Source organism: Ammospiza nelsoni, chromosome 15 (assembly GCF_027579445.1).
Source record: "Ammospiza nelsoni isolate bAmmNel1 chromosome 15, bAmmNel1.pri, whole genome shotgun sequence".
In the NCBI taxonomy this organism is placed as follows: Eukaryota; Metazoa; Chordata; class Aves; order Passeriformes; family Passerellidae; genus Ammospiza; species Ammospiza nelsoni.
Window position 1 is genome coordinate 19,021,638 of NC_080647.1, and position 11,594 is coordinate 19,033,231.

General features: G+C 54.5%; 1 protein-coding gene across 2 annotated transcripts; it reads left to right on the forward strand.

Moving 5' to 3' along the window:
* The first annotated feature begins 386 nt into the window (after nucleotides 1–386).
* Nucleotides 387–11,594, forward strand: TMLHE (trimethyllysine hydroxylase, epsilon). 2 transcript variants are annotated; one of them, XM_059483182.1, is made up of 9 exons: nucleotides 387–511; nucleotides 660–971; nucleotides 4,469–4,714; nucleotides 5,336–5,512; nucleotides 6,173–6,452; nucleotides 7,476–7,595; nucleotides 7,949–8,185; nucleotides 8,842–8,980; nucleotides 9,860–11,594. In XM_059483182.1, exons 3-9 carry the CDS (start codon nucleotides 4,543–4,545, stop codon nucleotides 9,989–9,991), a joined length of 1,257 nt encoding a protein of 418 aa, XP_059339165.1. In that variant the 5' UTR covers nucleotides 387–511; nucleotides 660–971; nucleotides 4,469–4,542; the 3' UTR covers nucleotides 9,992–11,594. The 2 variants fall into 2 exon arrangements, with proteins under 2 accessions (XP_059339165.1, XP_059339166.1); XM_059483183.1 differs by lacking the exons at nucleotides 387–511; nucleotides 660–971; nucleotides 4,469–4,714 and having other exon boundaries at nucleotides 5,373–5,597.

The window sequence follows — 11,594 nt, forward strand, 5'->3', positions numbered from 1 at the left end:
GCAGTGGCAGGGAGAGGGACAGGGACGGGGCAGCGCCGCGCCTCTCGCTGTCCATGTGCCCGCCTGCCCGCCAGGGGGCAGCACTCCGCAGCGCCGCTCCGTGCCCGAGCCCGTCACGGCCGGCGCTGTCCGCGGGCTGGCGGCACCCGCGCGTCCCCGTGAGGGGTGCGCCGCGCTCCATCCCCTTCCCCGAGCTCCGTGCCGCCTGCGGCGCTTCATCCCACGGCCTCCCGGACCGGAGCGGCCGCCGGAGCCGCGGCGTCTCCCGGGGCGGCCCCGTCCTGTCCCGGTCCTGTCCCGCTTGCCGGCGACCCCGTCCCGCCGCGGCTCTATGGTTTGCGGGCGCTCTGCCCCGCGTGTCTCTATGGCGGCGGCGGCCCCGCCCCGGGGCGGCCTGAGGCGGCCCCGGCCCCGCTCCCGACCCGGCCCCGCCGCCGCCTGCGGGCTCTGGGGCCCGGCAACGCCGCTCCGAGGCACCGAGGCCGCGCCGGGACAACGGGGAGCCGCCGAGGTGGGTCGGGATCGCGGTGTCCCCCGGTCCCCTGAGCTCGGAGCGGGGCTGGTCCTGCCCGCGGGGCTCGGGGGCTGCGCTTGGGTCCCCTGGGAAAGGGACCCGCTTGCAGCGTCGTTTTTTTCCTTGTTTTCTCCCCTCTTTCCAGGGTGACCCATACGCCGCTTCCCTCGGGCAGGTGTGGCCGATGTGGGAAAGCTCCGAGCGGCGCTTTCGGCCTGGTGGGCGCAGGGAGGCGGAGGAGGGGGAAGGAGCGGCGGAGAGCCCGGGGCAGCGGCGCTGACCCTGCGGAACCCCCTCGGCTGAGCCCCTCGGGCTGAGCCCCTCGGCTGAGCCCCTCCACCTGTGCCTCTCCAGCTGAGCCCCTCGGCTGAGCCCCTCCGCCATCCCTTCAGCATCCCGAGCCCGCTGAACCTCGCTCCGCCGTCCCGCAGCTCCGCCCGCCGTTCCAGGGTCCCAGGTAATGCCAGCCCCGGGCTCACACGGGAATTACGGTCCCAGCGAAAGGGAATGAAAGGCTGCAGCTCGTGGGCAGAGCTGTTTTCCATCATTCCCTGAAAAAACACACCCCCACCCTGCCCGGGAGAGCTGCCTGGCTCCTCTTTGCCCGGGCAGGACTCAGAGCATGGAGTGATTAAGCAATAGGAGTTTATTGGAGTAACTCCTCTTGGGGGGTTCTGCCATCAGGGCTGGCTGCTTTGCTGGAAAAAAAAAAAAAAAAAAAAAAAAAAAAAAAAACCACAAAAAACAAAAAACCAGAATTAGAACTTGTTTCTGTTGAGCAGTGTGGCCTGGGAAGGCTTTGCCTGGGAGAAATGCAAACGGGATGGTGGAATAAGATTCTGGGAATGGGGCCTGCCATCAGGTGGTCAGTGTGAAACGTGGGGTGAGCAGATAATTCCCTTTGCTTCCAGGAAAATGAAGTAGCTGTGAAGCTGGCAGTGCCTGGGATGTCTTTATTAGCTCCTTAATTTCATTGAAATCCCATGTGGGGAAGGGCTGGAAGAGGAATCTGGTTCCTGCAGCTGAGATCTGATGGAGTTGTCTGCAGGGTGAGGGCAGGAGCTCAGCAGGGAACAGCCAGTCTGCTTTTTGTCTCTGTGGTAATTAATTGTAATTAACTGAGTCAGCTCAGGCTGTTAAACTCTGCCTGTGTCCTGTCCAAGAGGTGCTGCCATCCTGGGGGATCTGGTTTGTCACCTGGGCTGGTGATCTTGCCTGCTCTGGCAGAGTCCTCAGGGCAGCTCAGCCTTTGCAGAATTTCTCTTTTTCTTGGTGTTCCTTCGCTGCAGAGAGAACTATCAGGTTAAAGGATCCCAGAGGATCAAAATCCAAATTCCTTTCCCACACTTTGGACTGTTGTGCTTCTCACAGCTCCCTGTTCCATATGGAACAGGAACCTTGGTTCCAGCCAGCTGCTTCCAGAAGCAAAAACTGAGTGAGTGTGAGCAGCTGAATGTTTGAGGTGTTTTTCATAGAAAACACCTTTTTTTTTTTTTTTCAGAGGAGCTGGACAAACAGGCTGGAAGGGCTGGAGCAGGGCAGGGAGGGCAGCAGGGTCATCTCATGCCCTGGAGGGTTTGGCTAAAAGCTGGTGAAAGCCTCCAGGTGTGTGGGTTTCTCCTTTCTTAGATGTTCCCATTGCTGAAACTGTTTGGTCACTCATTTTTTTCACCATTTCCTTTTCCCAGAATGGGGACTGTGGCTTTTTCTCAGAGAGGTTAAACCCAGTTTTGTTTCCTTGAAATGTTTCTTGTGAGACAAATTGTGATGTTAGGGTTAGGGTTAAATTCTGTGATTCCCAGCCTTCCTTTCTGCTCCTTCCACAGCATCTCCTGTCCTTTCTCTCCAAAGACTGATGGGAATTCCTCAAATCACAATGGACTTGAGGTTTCTGCTTTTCCCTCCAGGACTGTTCTCTCCTTCACCCTGTGGGTCCTGTGTCACCCACCATGTGTGTTTATGCACTGACCATTTAATTTCTGCTCCCTCTTGCCCTTTCCCTTCGAATTCTGAGGGAAATCTTGTCTGGAATTCTCTCATTTCACTGCTGCCCATGTGTCTGGACCGCATAAAGCATAAAGGTGAGGTAGCAGGAGGTGCAGGAAGAGAGTTTGCTGTTCATGTAGCTCATCCAGCTGTTAGCTCTGATGAAACAACAAAAATTATAAATCCTCCCTAATCATACAGATTTTTGGGAGTTTAATGCCTCTTAGTTTTAGTAGGTCTTGGAAAGATTGAATTTAAGGCTCTCACTGGGCTGCCTGTGGTGTTTTCTTCCAGGAAGAGCAACATGAGGTCTCCCTGATTAAGTTTAATTATCTGGGTCACTTCCCATTACCTGTGTTAATTTCCTTCTCAGTTTTGATATTGGGAGAGGAGGAGATCAAAGAAATGTGTGTGGAAAGATCAAACTAAGGCTGGAGCTGGCCCAGGCACAGGCCATGTGCTGATGGATTTGTGGGTGAGCCTTTTCCTGGCATTTTGGGTCCTCTGTGTGTGTGCAGGCAAGATTTCTTGTTTTAGATTCCTTGTTTTCTACCCCTCACTGGGATAGTGGATCCAAAAGCCAAACTAGACAGATTTTCTCTCTCTCAGATAATCTTTGTGAGTTGTTGGTTCAGGGATTTAACTAATTTCTTTAAGATTTTAAAGCTGATAAAAATCAGGGGCAGCTGCTGAGTTTTGTAGCTGTAGGTTTTCTTCTCTTGGTTATGAGATTTCTGTGTCAGGTGAGGCTCATTCCTCTTCCTGTAGCAGATTTTCAGAGCTGGGCAGCAGGAACAGGAACTGGATATCTTGGAAAAGGAGGCTGGAGCCTGTGGGTTTGATCTCTTCTCCCAGGTAACAAGGGATAGGACAAGAGGAAACACCTTCAAGCTGTGCCAGAGGAGATTTAGACTGAATGTTGGGAAAATTTCTCATGGAAAGGGCTCCGTGGCTGAAGTGTGTCAGTGTGCCTTCATCTCAAACCTTCTCTTCAAAAACATTCCCACTTTTTCTCCCTAGGGATGTCTGCATTCTTTTATCCTGCTTAACAAGTTGCTGCTGGGAATGTGGCACCTCTGTGGATTTGGTTGTTATCAGCAGCTTTTGAGGTCTCTGCAGAGCAGCAGCAGCTTGGACAGCCAGAGCTCCAGTGCCTGGACTCTCCAGATAAGAAAATGAAGGAAAATCAGAAGTCTAGGATAAGAAATGCTTTCTGAGCCTGTGTCTTATCCAGAGAGACCACATTTCAGTGCACTTCAAAGTGCTGTTAAAATCCTGCTGGGTTTAGACCTGGCCCCCAGAAATTCACAAACATGACAGGCATTTAGACTGAGGCATCATCTCTTAAAACTTGTCAGGTTTTTGCCCTTGCTCTTTGCACTGAAGAGTTGTTACAAATTTCCCTTGGAGAAATCGCCTTCTAACCTCTATGCTAAAATTAATCACGGTGGTTTCTCCTTCATGCCAGCTGTGTCCTTCACCAGCAGCAGAGATCTTCCTCCTCCTCCTCATTGTTTTGCCTGCTTTTTCTAGAACTGGCCTAATTACCAGATTCCTCTGTTATTGCTTCCCTAACCAAGGTCACTTTGCTTCCCCGATTACTGCAGTTCCATCCAGGAATGGTGAATTCAAACTGGGAATGCTGGAGGGGGGACAAGACCTTCAGAGATGAGGCTTTGCCACTGTTTTGCATGTTGAACACAGCTGTGTCTCCTGGATTGGCTTTGCCTGGTAAATCACAGAATCATGGAATGGTTCGGGTTGGAAGGGACCTTAAAGCTCATCCCATTCCACCCCCTGCCATGGGCAGGGACACCTTCCACAAGCCCAAGTGGCTCCAAGCCCCAGTGTCCAACTTGGTCTTGGACACTTCCAGGGATCCAGGGGCAGCCACCACTTCTCTGGGCACCCTGTGCCAGGGCCTGCCCACCCTCACGGGATCCTGGTATGTCCTTTGTGTCTCCTCAGGGCTGTGTCCTGCTGGGGTTTAGGACAGAGTGCCACATCCAAGTCCCCTTGTCGCCTCTCTGCTGACTGGCAGGATGTGGTGCCAGAGGCTGGCGTGGCTGCTCCGGGGCCGGCGTGGGAGCACCGGACATCGCTGGCCGTGGCTGCCCCGGGGCCCTGGGCCTGTCCTGGCTGTCCCTGCACGCTGCCACCCCACGGCCCCAGCGTCCCCCTGCTGTGCCTGGCAGCTGCACCAAGACCATCTCGGTAGGTGCTGGGTGAGGGTGCTCCTGGTGTGCCCAGGGACAGCAGGGAGGGATTCCCCCTTGTTCCCTGGAATGATGTGTGCTTTCCTTCTGAAATAGCCTGCAACAGAGGGATGCACACTGGGGGCTGTTTCATGTTCCCTGCTGGAGTTCCCAAAGGGTGGAGCAGCCTTGTCTTCTATGATAAGTGAGGCACTGCTAAATAAGTAATCAGATCCAGGGATTCCTGAACAAAAACTGTCTGAGCCGTGCCCTGTCAGGCACCATTTTCTGTGCCACACTTAGGCTTTCCCTGGCACTGCCCCCTCGGCTCTGATGTGTGCCCACCTCTGCTGCCCAGCCTTGTTCAGCGTTGGCAGCTGAGGCCAGTGGGATCTCAGTACTTTGAGTCACTTGCAAGCAAAGGGAATTGCTCAGCATTTTACACAGTGGCTCCAAAGCAAAGGAGCCAGGCCTTTGATAAAATCCTCTGTCAGGTCTTCCTCTTGTGACAATTTATCTCAAGGGATACCACTGCATCCCCTGTAACTGGGATGACACAGTGTGGGCTCTGGGCTTCAATTCTTGGCTTTGTTTGTCCTCCCTGTTGCCCCAAAGCCTCCTCTGCTCCCCTCCCTGGCAGAGCTGAGGTACGGCAGCACCGTGATGCGCCTGGATTTCGTGTGGCTGCGGGATCACTGCCGCTCTGCCTCCTGCTACAACGCCAAGACCAGCCAGCGCAGCCTGGACACGGCCAGCGTGGACCTGGCCATCCAGCCCCAGGCTGTGCGGGTGGATGAGACCACACTCTTCCTCACCTGTGAGTCCTGAGCACCTCTGCCCTCCTGTGCCTGCTGATGGACAGCATTACCCCCAGATCTGCCTGGCTGGGAAGACAATGAGCTGTGAGCAGGTTTTAGACACTGCTGTCACTGCAAGCACACCTCTGCATCACAGTGGTGTGGATTTCCTGCCCCCAGCCCTTCTTGTGTGTTTGCAGTGTCTGGGTTGGTCAAACTCCCCCAGCAGTGCAGGTGGTGAACAGATGGGGCATGACATGGTTGCTTCTCTTTTCCTTCCCTGTTCTGTGGGAGCAGCTGTCAGCCCTGCTCACCATGCCTGTTCTCTGTCCTTTCTCCTCACTTTCCCAGCTGCTTTCTTCCTTTTATTTGAGGGCTTGACTTCAGGGTTTTGGTTGTCCTTGGAGGCCTGTCAACAAAAGCCAAAACCACTGCAGATGCAACAGTTAGCTGGGAATTTGGAGAGGGTTTCAGCAGCTGCCCTGAATTTGGAGATGTGGCAGCAATGATGACACCTTTAGGACTTGTGGCCTTTCAGGTCATATTTTGGGTGGCAGTAGGGTGCAAAGGACCCATCCCCAGACAGGTGACAAGGGTGAGGCCTGTCCTGGGCTGACAGGTGCCACGATGTCGGGCTGGCCAGTGGGATTTTGGTGACTCTGCCCTTGTCCCTGTGCCAGGGCCGGATGGACACGTGACACGGTACGGGCTGGAGTGGCTGGCGAGGAACAGCTACGAGGGGCAGAAGCAGCAGGTCATGCACCCCCGCATCCTCTGGAATGCTGAGATCTACCAGCAAGCCCAGGTCCCCTCCACCGACTGCCGGAGCTTCCTGGAGACAGACGAGGGTCTGAAGGAATTCCTGCAGAACTTCTTGTTGTACGGGATTGCTTTCGTGGAGAATGTCCCTCCCACCAAAGAAGACACAGAAATCTTGGCAAAGAGGATCAGCATAATCAGGTATCTGGGCTATCCTGGGAAGGATAAACTTGTTTTCTTTCTGTTTGGAAAGCTGCTGCCTCCTTGTCCTGTGTTTTGTGTGGCGTGGCCTGGTTTGCAGACAAATGCTCTGGCTGCTCCCCTGGACCTGGAATGGAGGATCCTACTGTGGGATCCACCCTCCTTTATGGAAGAGCTGTGAATCACTCAGTCATTGAGCTGGCTCTAGAGCATCCCATGACTTTTGTGACAGTGGGACTGTGCAGAGGGGAGGGACTGAAGGAAGTGGCTGGCTGGGAAGAGCAGGGCTTTGCAAGGAGAGACATTTCCTGTTATGACTTGAGGGGTCGTGAGGGCAGCCTGGCCCTGGGAGCCAGGGAGATCAATGACCAGTTGGAGCTCTTGCTGGAGAAAAACAGTGAGAGGTGTTGGTGCTGCGTTTGTGTAAAGCACTGCCAGCATGGTATGCCAGGGGCTGGGCTCAGGGCTTTATCCAAGCTGCAGAAACAGTTTGATTTGCTTGGGGCAGTTGGAAAAGGAGGATTCCTGCTAATGAACAGTCACTCCAAATGGAAACAACAGGCTTCAGGGAATATCCAGCCAGCTTTTGTCTCCAGGCACCCTCCCCCTGTAGCCCCTGAGTGCTGTTTGGCCTTGCCTGGTGTCCCTTCCCTCCTGTGTGTGTTGGAGGAGGATACTGGGAAGAAGAAATGGAACTATTGGGCAACCCTGTGTGGTTACAAGTAAGGGCTGGCTGCACTTAGCACCTCCTTGTGTCACTTCCATGACTGGGGATGGTGGTTGGTATGGAAACATCAGTGGTTGTGGAGGGGAAGACTCATCATCACCAGTCTTTTGGGGAGGAAAGAGAGGAGCTGGACACCAGAAGAGGGATTAGAAGCACCATCCCTGACAATCTGAATTTTGTGAAGTTGTTCTGCTTTAATGACTCTGTGCATGGGACAGAGGGGAATGACTCAAATGTAGGGGAGGATGTGCCTTACCCAGACACTGTCCTATGATAACTGCCCATCTCTTTTCCAGGGAGACCATTTATGGCAGGATGTGGTACTTCACCTCTGACTTCTCCCGGGGAGACACAGCCTACACCAAGCTGGCCCTGGACCGGCACACAGACACCACCTACTTCCAGGAGCCCTGTGGGTACGTGCTGCTGCAGGGACACCTTCCACCATTCCAGGCTGCTCAAAGGCCCATCCAGCCTGTCCTTGGATGCTTCCAGGAATGGAGCAGCCACAGCCTCTTGGGTTTGGATTTTGGGTGACACAGCCTTCATCCTGCAGCTCCTGAAGTGCCCAGACTCATGTCACTAGGTTTGGGATGCAGCACAGGCAGTTTGCTGCCTCCTCACCCAGCAGAACATGTGAAATTGGGTCTGGAGAAGCAGCAGGGATGGGTGGTGCATCCATCCACACCTGGCTGTGTCCTCAGGGAGCGCTTGGTGCCCAGGGCTTAGGCAGCCAAGGTCACTGCTCTCGGATTCTGTCTCCCTGCAGCATCCAGGTGTTCCACTGCCTGAAGCACGAGGGCACGGGCGGGCGGACGCTGCTGGTGGACGGGTTCCACGCGGCCGAGCAGGTGCTGCACCAGGCCCCAGAGCACTTTGAGCTGCTGGCCAAGGTGCCCCTCAAACACGAGTACGTGGAGAACGTGGGCGGCTGCCACAACCACATGATCGGAGTGGGGCCGGTGCTCAATGTCTACCCCTGGAACAACGAGCTTTACCTCATCAGGTAATGGCCAGGAGGCCTCTGGGGAGGAGAGGGCGTTGTGGTGGTGGTTTTCCAGAATGTTCCATGGGCTGAAAAGCAGTGTATCTTTGATGAGCAGGGATGAAACCACAGGAACACCCTGTGTTCCTCTCTTTAGAGGAAGCGTCAGCACCACTGACACAAAGATGGGTGTCAGTGCTGAACTTTGATTTTTTACTCCTGGTATTCTCCCTTCAGCTCCAAGCTCTCATCTCATTCTATGTGAGATGCAGAAAAATTCAGCCCTTCTCTGGAGAAGCCTCTAGAAACTATCCTGGCACACAGGGAACAGGGAGAGTGCAGAGTGATCCCTTCCAAAGGAATTTTGGGCTGATTTTTGAAACTCCAGTTTGCCTCAGTTCTAGAGGTTGTCCAGCACTGCTTTGCACTTTTATTCTAAGCAGCTCTCAGTCTTGCCATGTCCTTCCATGGAAAACCAGGAAGAACAGGTGTACACTTGATAGCAAACTTCTCTTGCCCTCAGTGCTGTGTTCCCAAAGTTCTGTGCTGGCAGCACAACCTCTCTGGTCACCTCTGCAGCCTCCCTTAAATACCCACTAATCCCACAGGCTCCTGAGGTTCCCTTGGAAGCACCTGGAGCCGTGTTGGGCAATCTCTTGTCTCTCCTCTCCCTGCAGGTACAACAACTACGACCGTGCCGTGATCAACACGGTGCCCCATGACGTGGTGCGCCGCTGGTACCACGCGCACCGCGCCCTCACGGCCGAGCTGCGCCGGCCCCACAACGAGCTCTGGGTCAAGCTGAAGCCAGGCAAGGTGGGACCTGGAGCTGCATCCTCCAGCACTGGTCAGGGTGGGACTGGGAGCTGAATCCCTTGGGTTTGGCACAGGGAGAAGGGCAGGATGCTCCGTGGGTGTGCCGGTGTCTGGGCACTGCCATACCCAGCAGTTTTCCTCGTTCTGGGTGCTCCAGTGTTAACAGTAGTGGCTTCTGCATGTTTTTCTGCTGTCCTAAAGCAGTATGAGCTAACAGGTGAGGCAGAGATGCAGAGATGTTTAGTTCAAGCTCTGCCTCAGAGGAAAGTTAGTCCCAGTTTCCAGCCATTGAAATGAGAATCCTCAGGAGCAGAGACGCCAGAACACTTAATGTTCAGGCTTTCACTTCTTCCAGAAAAAATTACAGTTCTGAGGTTATGTTTGAGCCCTTACATGGGTAAGTGACACCGCAGAGGCAGGTGGTTGGGGCTACCCCATCCTTGGAAGTGTTAAAATCCAGGTTCCATGGGGCTTGGACCAACCTGAGATAGTGGAAGGTGTCCCTGCCCATGGCAGAGGGTGGAACAAGATGGGCTTTAAGGGTCCTTCCAACCCAAGCATTCTGGGACTCAGTGATAAGTTGGCCACTGTCTATTGCTGATGAACTGTTTCCTCTCCAGCAGAAAGGCAAAGAAACCCCAAAATGTGTTTTTAGGCTGGCTCCATAAAGAGCTGGTGAAAGAGCTGTGCTGGATCCTGTGGAACAGCTGGCTGTAGCCTCACCTGTGCCAATGTGGAACAGGAGGCTCCTGCTCACTGTGGTGCACCCTTACCTGCTCTTCCAGTGTCCAGGGATCCCCAGGACCTGCCCTGCCAGAGGCTACTGGCCCTGCCTGCTGTGGTTGCTGTCCTCCTGATGACCTTTTCCCTTTCCTGCAGGTCCTGTTTGTGGATAACTGGCGTGTCCTGCACGGCCGGGAGGCTTTCACCGGCTACCGGCAGCTCTGTGGGTGTTACCTGACGAGAGATGACGTGCTGAACACTGCCCGCCTGCTGGGGCTGCAGGCCTAGCCCAGCCTCCAGAGAGCCAGGCAGCCCCAGCCCCCCCCTCTGGGAGAGGCAGGACCCTCCCAGTGCCACTGCCAGGAGAGGCAGGCAGCCCCCAGACTCACCTCTAGGAGTTGCTGGCAGCCCCCAGTCCCACTTTTGGGAGAGGCCAGAGCCCCTCAGTGCCAGCCCTGGGAGAGGCAGGAGCCCCCAGCCCCACTCCACACCAGGCCAGCTGGGCTGGTGCCTCCCCAGGTGCTCCAGGCCCTCTGTGACACTGCAATACCTCAGGCACCTCCACCCTCTCCAAGCAGCTCCCAGTGCCTGCTCAGGCCAGGGGGCAGGTGGAAACCAAAGGTTGTGGTACCATATTTTGGGATCACACTCTGCCTTTGAGCACAGGCAGCCCTTGCTGTCCGTGCTCCCAGCCTGGCCCTCCCAGCCAGGGTGGCTCAGTTGTGGTTAATCCCACCACAGTAAGTGCTCCTCCAAACAAGTGCCTTCAGGATTCCCTGTTCAGCCTTTTTTTCCAGCTGCCAGTTTTAGGGCACTTTTAGCAGAGCAGAGTGGAAATCTCTGAGATTTGTCTCTTATCACTGATAAAGCAGCCAAGCTGCCTGAGAGAGGGCCTGGAGAGATCCTGGTGTGCTTTGAGCATTTCTGAGAAGGTTTAGGTTAGAGAAGGAAAAGGGAAGCACCAAGATGTGCATGGTGTGAAGCAGAGATGACAATGTTACATGAGGGATGGAATTCCCACTTTTCCTTGACTTCCAGGACTGCCATGCTGCTGTTCCCTCTGCCTGTTGCACTGCACTTGTGTTGAGGGCAATGCTCAGCAGCCTCAGGATTTCTGACAAATTTCCCACCGTGCCTCCTCTTCCATCCTTTCTTAAGGAATTGGTGTTAGCTCATCATCATGAAACTCTGGTGCATGAAACTCACTCTTTGGGTGTATTTTTTCCCAAAATTCTCCTCCTCTGAATGTAACTCAGAGATGCCTTTCAGCTCCTGGGATGTGGCACGCTGGAGTGCCACAGGGTAAGGAACAAAAGCCAGTCCTGCTGTTGGACATTTTTCATTCTGCCATATCTTTTGGGGTTTTCCCTCTGCTCTGACCAGACCCTAAAGCAGGGCTGGGCCCCTTCAGCCCTGGCTGTGCTGTGTGAGGTGCTCTGTGTCCTCAGGGCAGGGGCAGTGCAGGTGCACAGGTGCTGAACTTGCTGCTCTTGTTTAATCCAAACACTGAATGTAGAGATCGTGGTGCCAAGACAGTCCTGAAATCTGCTTTTGCTGTGGGCTGAGCTCCCTGATGCTCCCAGTGCTCCCTCCCCAGTGCTTCCCATCCCCAGTGAGCCCCTGGCGTCAGCAGGGATCAGAGGGATTTCCAAGCCCAGGCTGGGCAGGTGGTGCCAGGGGAGCTGCCCTCTGTCAGGTGAAGCTCCAATGGCAGCCTTGGGTCCTGGTAGGACCAATTTTAAAACTCAGCAGGAAAATTAAGCCCCCTCCAGCCAACCCCTTTCCATAGTGGAAAAAAAAAACACTCTTAAGTTCTGAGTTGGAGTTACAATTTACTGAAGAAATTGCAATAATCACAATGATACTAATAAAAGATTGTATAAAATGAGAA

Bases quoted from the DNA above. Each gene is read 5' to 3' on its own strand.
- TMLHE (XM_059483182.1), top strand. From the start codon at position 4,543: ATGTGGTGCCAGAGGCTGGCGTGGCTGCTCCGGGGCCGGCGTGGGAGC. The intron at 4,715-5,335 runs GTAGGTGCTGGG...CCTCCCTGGCAG, and splicing joins GCTGCACCAAGACCATCTCG to AGCTGAGGTACGGCAGCACC. The intron at 5,513-6,172 runs GTGAGTCCTGAG...TCCCTGTGCCAG, and splicing joins GACCACACTCTTCCTCACCT to GGCCGGATGGACACGTGACA.